General features: G+C 46.3%; 1 protein-coding gene across 1 annotated transcript in view; it reads right to left on the bottom strand.

Moving 5' to 3' along the window:
* prkcaa (protein kinase C, alpha, a) overlaps nucleotides 1–7,500 on the bottom strand; it is a 131,940-nt gene that overhangs the window by 36,705 nt on the left and 87,735 nt on the right. Inside the window, exons 6-7 of the mRNA XM_083693817.1 lie at nucleotides 1,648–1,804; nucleotides 755–889 (exon numbers count right to left, since the gene is read on the bottom strand). Of these exons, the coding sequence (XP_083549943.1) occupies nucleotides 755–889; nucleotides 1,648–1,804 (292 nt within the window). The remainder of the gene's footprint in view (nucleotides 1–754; nucleotides 890–1,647; nucleotides 1,805–7,500) is intronic.

Below are 7,500 nucleotides of genomic sequence, written 5' to 3'. Positions count from 1 at the left end.
CCTCCCTCCCTCCCTCCCTCCCTCCCCTCCATGTCCTAGTTTAATGTCCACTTGGCCCAGACAGCCAGTTCATAACAAACTACTAGTTCCTCTGGCTCCGGTCCCTTTGGCCCAGTATCCTCCCTCCCTCCCTCCCTCCCTCTCCACTGGCCCAGTACCACAGTATCATCCCTCCCTCCCTCCCCCCTCCTCCCCCCCACTCCCTGGCTCCAAGTCTATGCTGTAGGCTCCAAGTCATCAAACACATCACTATTTATGACCATGGGGGCCATTACAAGGCACCTCACAGGTCGCTGATCAGTGGAGTGGCACAAGGAGATTGAGCACTAGGACTTGTTGTTTTACAAACGTATGACCTGGATTTATACCATTCTGTTAGATACAAGGAACCAAAGCACCAGGAGACGGGGGAGAAATGTGTATGAAATCCAGGTGAACATCATTTCTGTCAAAAAAGGACAGTGCCACTTCCTTACACAGGCATTTTTTTTTTTGTATTATTTTTGTATTTTTTATAAAAGTTTATTTAAAATAAATGACGAATATAGTGGCATTGAAACCTATGATGAATTTGACTGAGAAACCAGCTAAATGAAGTTGATGGCTCGTTCCTGACGTTCCGGAGCAGAATGTGGAACACACTGGAATTCCTTTGGAATGTTATCTGATGCCAGACGTACCGTGCATTTTGCTGAACAAGCAGGGGGCCAAAAGAAGGAGAAGAAAAACCCCAGCAATGTACTGTAATCCTTACCAGCCGTCGACAGGGGCCTTGATCAGCTCTGAGACTCCGAAGGACAGGGATCCCATGAAGTCGTTCCTGGTGGTCCTGTCCCAGTCCCACACCTCCACAGACAGACGGCGGTCCTTATCGGTAGCCTTCAGCTTGCTGGACGACACATCAACCATATGGATGGGGTCAGGTTAGGGTTACCCACAATGCACAGAAAGTTTGATTATGTATGGAATGTTGTCAATTATAGTAGATCTCTATGTATTCTTTAATTGTTAAATTAATTATATGCATTAAGTCCCTTCCTTCCTCTCACTACTCACAATGTAAAGGTCTCTTTCCAAGTTGGGTTGAAATTACATTTTTGACATTTAGCAGATGCCTTTATCCAAAGTGACTTACAACAAGTAAATGTTTCTAAAGTAAGTGAATCATCTATACATCAGTCATCATAACAATAAAAAAAATAAAAAAAATCAATGCTAGGACCAGGTGCCATTGGCAATCACAATGCTAGAGGAAGGAAGGAAGGATTACTTTTTCTATTTGTTATTTTTTTTATTAACAGTAGAAGAACTGTACAGAGGGGTAGTGGGGGGTGAAGAGGTCTTTAGGAGGGAGTGTGTGTGTGTGTGTGTGTGTGTGTGTGTGTGTGTGTGTGTGTGTGTGTATGTGTGTGTGTGTGTGTGCGTGTGTGTGTGTGTGTGTATGTGTGTGTGTGCGTGCGTGTGCGTGCGTGCGTGTGTGTGTGTGCGTGTGCGCGTGTGTGTGTGTGTATATGTGTGTGTGTGTGCGTGTGTGTGTGTGTGTGTGTGTGTGTATATGTGTGTGTGTGTGTGTGTGTGTGTGTGTGTGTGTGTGTGTGTGTGTGCGTGCGTGCGTGCGTGTGTGTAGGGGGGTTAACCATTACTCACAAGGTGAAGGACTCGTTCCAGGTGGGGTTGAGGTTGGAGCGGATGGTCTTAGTCTTCTGCTTGGTCTCGTTCTTGGGGTCAGGGATCAGCTTGAGCTTCACGTAGGGGTCGGACGACCCGTTGGGGTCCATGGGGATCAGGTTACGACCCTCAGCCACTGATGGAAAAAACAAAAACAATGTACTGCTATTTGTAATGTAATTAAAAAAACAAAACAGATATTGAAGGTTGACTAATGAGACAACAGCAGTGATGTGTGCTTAAACACTAACACACATGTATAGCCAATTATAGTGTACCGTCTTGGTGTTTGTGTTTGTTTATTGTTGTTTGTAGCACTGTAATGGCGACAGGTGGTGAGGATTACTGTTAACTCTTGTTTGTAGCCTAACACTCCACAAAATAAATCCCCCCTGGGTAAGAAAAAGAAAAAATGAAATGATTGTATCGATCTATATCTTGCCAGAGAAAAACAAAACAAAACAAAACAACTTGAGTTTAAATAGGAGAATTTTTGGAGACAAAACTTGGAGGCAGGGCTTTGAGGGCAGGATCATCGGCTGTACTGTGATTTGATTTGTTCAGAAGACAACAGAAAAGTGACCTTTCCACAGTTGACAGGCAAGACAAAACCTGATGAGGGATGTCAACACCAGCACTTTAAACTTCAGCCTGCTACACCAAACTTTAAACTTCAGCCTGCTACACCCAAACTTTAAACTTCAGCCTGCTACACAAACTTTAAACTTCAGCCTGCTACACCCAAACTTTAAACTTCAGCCTGCTACACAAACTTTAAACTGTGTTTTGAGCTTCAATCAGATCACAACATAGAGAAGGGCAGGAGATTAAGCAGGAGACGTTTAGCTGTGTGTATTGCTCCTGTGTGTTAGTAGGAGTAGCTTGTTCTTCTCTCTCTCCCTGTGGTCCTGTGTTTAGCTGTGGTCCTGTGTTTAGCTGTGGTCCTGTGTTTAGCTGTGGTCCTGTGTTTAGCTGTGGTCCTGTGTTTAGCTGTGGTCCTGTATTCAGCTGTGGTCCTGTATTTAGCTGTGGTCCTGTGTTTAGCTGTGGTCCTGTATTCAGCTGTGGTCCTGTGTTTAGCTGTGGTCCTGTGTTTAGCTGTGGTCCTGTGTTTAGCTGTGGTCCTGTGTTTAGCTGTGGTCCTGTGTTTAGCTGTGGTCCTGTGTTTAGCTGTGGTCCTGTATTTAGCTGTGGTCCTGTATTTAGCTGTGGTCCTGTGTTTAGCTGTGGTCCTGTATTTAGCTGTGGTCCTGTATTTAGCTGTGGTCCTGTATTTAGCTGTGGTCCTGTGTTTAGCTGTGGTCCTGTATTTAGCTGTTTGTTCAGTAAACAACCCTTCAGACACCAGGGGACATTAGCACTCCATTAGCACTCCGGCTTCCACAGCATGGAACACAGCCAACCAGCTATTGTACACACACACACACACACACAGACACGCACACGCACACACACAGGCACACACACACACACAGACACAGGCACACACACGCACACACACACACACAGGCACACAGACAGACAGACAGACAGACAGACACAGACACAGACACAGACACACACACACACAGACACACACACACACACACACACACACACACACACACACACACACACACACACACACACACACACACACACACACACACACACACACACACACACACACACACACACACACACACACACACACACACACACACACACACACACCCCAAACCCGCCCTGCTTTGCCAGTCAATCCCTTAAGCCTCAGAGACCTGGGCTTTCATCCACATTAGCATACTATTTAGAATGCATGGTCAGTACAGACAGTTAACCTGCCTCAAAGTGTATGGTAGCAGGCTAGTGGAGGTTGTGGATGTTGTGGAACAGAGCCTTAGATAGCTCTTCAGCCTGTCACTCAAACCCTGACCTTCCCACCAGGGCACAGAGGTGACAATGCTCCAGTGACCTCTGGCCTGGAAGTAATACATATACGCTACCGTACTGCTGTAAGACAGCTCCTCTTGTGTGGCTGGTTGGGTGTTGAGACTGTGGTATTCATGGAATTACAACTGATTCTAAGAACTCACTGGGCGTAATACCAATTCTACGGTGATGTTCTTGTGGAGCACTTGGGAGCATGACATTCAGTGTGTGTGTGTGTGTGTGAGTGAATGTGTGTGTGTGAGTGAGTGTGTGTGTGTGTGTGGGAGTGTGTGAGTTTGTGTCTGTGTGTGTGTGTGTGAGTGTGTGTGTGTGTGTGAGCGTGAGCGTCTGAGCATGTGTGTGTGTATATGTATACGTGTGCAGTCCTCATATTCTTTCTACGAGGGTACCGGGTTCTGGCCTCAAGCGAGTGCTATAGCATGTCATTACAGCACCACACACCTCACGTCTCATGAGATGACGCTTATCTGTCATCAGACGCCCAGACTGAGGGGACGATTCACAACCCTGACAGATGAACCGGCGTGTTATTATAATGTGTCAGGTGACTGCGTGTTATTATAATGTGTCAGGTGACTGCGTGAGCGTTGAGGAAACCATCACCATGGCTTCTCACACACGGCCTAATATTTCATGCATAGCTACAGTGGTGCATACGCAGTACGCACATATTTGCATGCACATTCATGTAACTATCTACATGCAAACATACTACGTACTTTACATAACGGTATTTGTATTGAATATGTGAAAAAACAAAACAGTGCACTGACCAAAACAGACAGTCACAGTGGGCCAACACACAGGTCATATTTCCATATAGAGTAGGGATAAACACGAGTGTAAAGGTGAACACAGTTACTTTCTCATACCTCTGGTTTCTTCAAGGACTCCAACTCTAACTGTCACAATAGAAAGGTTATGTTTTGAATATTTAAAACTCCTACCAAAAAAAAGGTGGATGCAAAGCAACACGTGTGACCTTTGCCAAGCGGCTTCAAGTTTTGACTCCGGAAAAACAACAACATTGTATTGTCTGGAGAGCGTGGGCAGTGTGTGTGTGTGTGTGTAGGTGTTTGTTTGTGTGTGTATGTGTGTAGGTGTTTGTTTGTGTGCGTGTGTGCATGCATTTTCATGTGCAAAGATCAACAACATTGCATAGTCCTTTTTTAAGAATTCACCTGAATGAAAGTTATTAATTAATGTATTCATGTTAATGTATGAATACTCTCTGCCCAACAACTCTTCCATTCCCAAACTGCATTTCCAGTAGCAGCCAGTAGGAGGCACCCTCAACCCTGTTATGGTGGTGTCTCTGTGTGTCTGCGCTGCCTGCTCCAACTCCTCTCAGTTCAGTGGTTTCAACATTCAGCCACCTGATGATCTGGGCTCAGCATCCTCATAGTGAATGCTGTTCTGTATAACATGATGAAAGGATCTTTTAAAGCAGACACCTCTTTGTGTGTGTGTGTGTGTGTGTGTGTGTGTGTGTGTGTGTGTGTGTTTGTGTGTGTGTGTGTATGTGTGTGTGTGTGGGTTTGTCTGTGTATTTCTGTGTGTGTGTGTGTGTGTGTGTGTATGTGTGTGTGTGTATACCTATGTGTGCGTGTGTGTGTGTGTGTGTATTCCTGTGTGTGTGTGAATGTGTGTGTGTGTGTGTGTGTATACCTATGTGTGTGTGTGTGTGTGTGTGTGTGTGTGTGTATTCCTGTGTGTGTGTGTATGTGTGTGTGTGTGTGTGTGGGTCTGTCTGTGTATTCCTGTGTATGTGTGTGTGTGTGTGTGTGTGTGTGTGAGAGAGACTGAGTCCTCTTTGTCCACCGATCAGCACACACTGGGACATGCATGAAGGAGAGAGGCCAGCGTCGCCTGGATACGGGAGTCTGGAGGACAGCCTCCTTTAAAGACAACTTTGTTTGTCGCAAGCTGATTTACTGCTGGCCTTGTCTGAGAGCAGCCATTATTCTGTGTGCTACAGGGAACCGCAAAGGACCTGAATCAGACGAGGTTCACTGAATGGTTAACAGTGGGCAAACGAGAGGTTAGTTCTGCTCTTGGCTCCAGTCTGTGAGTGTTCACGGACCACCATCGTGGACATGGATGTCTCTCAGCGCTCACAGCAGTAGTCCAATGATTCTTTATCGGCCTTGACATTTGGTCCTCGTCAAACGACGCTGACGTGTTGGGTATTGGTAAGGGAGGTGGGGTACAGTATGGAGGTAAAGACAGTAGCAGTGTTTTTTTTTTTTAAATGTAAGGAGTTTACTTCAGGTGCTTTAGAATACCAGGCTGTTTTTCAGGAACCGTGGTTACAGAGAGAGGGGTGGGTCTGTTAGGAAGTAAACAGAGTTTGGGGCCTAGCAGGAGGGAGAGGGTCTGGGTGTGTGCAGGAGTGTACAGTTTGTAAGCTCCTAAATGTATGCTTTGTCAGTGTGTGTGTGTGTGTGTGTGTGTGTGTGTATGTGTGTGTGTGTGTGTGTGTGTGTGTGTGTGTGAAAGTGAGTGAGTATGCTTCTCTATGTACTGTACTGGGGTTTAATGTATGATTGTATGTGAGTATGCTTTGTGTGAATGATGAATGCCTGCATGTGTGTGTGTGTCACTTCAACACAGCCTGAGAGGAACAGATAGAGAGAGAGAGAGAGAGAGAGAGAGAGAATCAAGCGGTAACAGCCTTCTAGCAGAGGGAGATTCGTGTTGAGAGGCTGGACGGCAGCGGGAACGTCAAGAGTCGTGCTTGGAAGGGAGGCAGGCGGGACAGGGAGGGAATACCAATGACACGTCTCCTAGAAGTCGACCAGGAGAACCAAGACAACGACACAAAACTTCCAAACTGTTCTCAGACTGGGAGCCCTGCTGAAGGGAGGGAGAGAGAGGGAGGGAGGGAGAGAGGGAGGGAGGGAGGGCAGGAAGGAAGTAGGGAGAGAGAGATAATGTGTGTGTGTGTGTGTGTGTGTGTGTGTGTGCGTGCCATGTAAGAGGGAGAGTACTAACTAGTGTTTGTGTGTACTTTTGTGTGTGGATGAGTGTTTATGCGTGGTGGGGAGAGCTGATGTGTGTGAGTGTGTGTGTGCGTGCGTGTGTGTGTGTGTGTGCGTGCTTGCGTGTGAGTGTTTCCGTTCAAATGTATGTATCTATATGCCTGCCTTGTCGCAGAACTCTGTGAAACAATCAACCTAAACCTACACTGAGTGTAAAACACACACACACACACACACACACACACACACACACACACACACACACACACACACACACACACACACACACACACACACACACACACACACGATCCCCTCTTCTGAGTCAGAGCCACCCACCCTCTTATATTCTAAGGTCAAATAACATATTTGTCTTTCACTTCCTTGGGCAAATATTCCATTAACCTCACAACAGCCCTTCCCCATATCCTCCCATCCCACTCCCCTGTGTTCCCCATTCCACTGTGTGTGACCTTTAGATTGAATGACAGCAGGAGAACGAGTGACAGACGTGAAACTAAATACAGAACAACTAACCTTTCCAATCCACCGAGCACGTACAACCAGTACCGACACACAACGTCAAAATAACGCGTGTTCATCAACACCGTCACTACGATCACCACCACCATCATCATCATCATCATTATCATCATCATAATCAATACCATCACCACGACAACGTCACTCTAGTCATCCCTCACCAGCTGACACAATCAATTGCAGAATCCATCACTTGCCTGTACAACATGATGGATAAACTCCCTGATTTATTCACCATCTCTCATTTCACAGTTCTGGCTGGTTATGACAAACGGAGGATGACTCAGAGAACTCTGCTGTGGCGAGGCTCCCGGTGAGGCCATTAACCATTCAGGAGGTATTTATTTGGGAAGGAGGGGAGGTGAGATCGTGACAG

Source organism: Argentina silus (assembly GCF_951799395.1).
Source record: "Argentina silus genome assembly, chromosome: 22".
Classification (NCBI taxonomy): domain Eukaryota; kingdom Metazoa; phylum Chordata; class Actinopteri; order Argentiniformes; family Argentinidae; genus Argentina; species Argentina silus.
The sequence above is the reverse complement of the archived record's forward strand: the minus strand, read 5'-3'. Positions and strand labels throughout refer to the sequence as shown.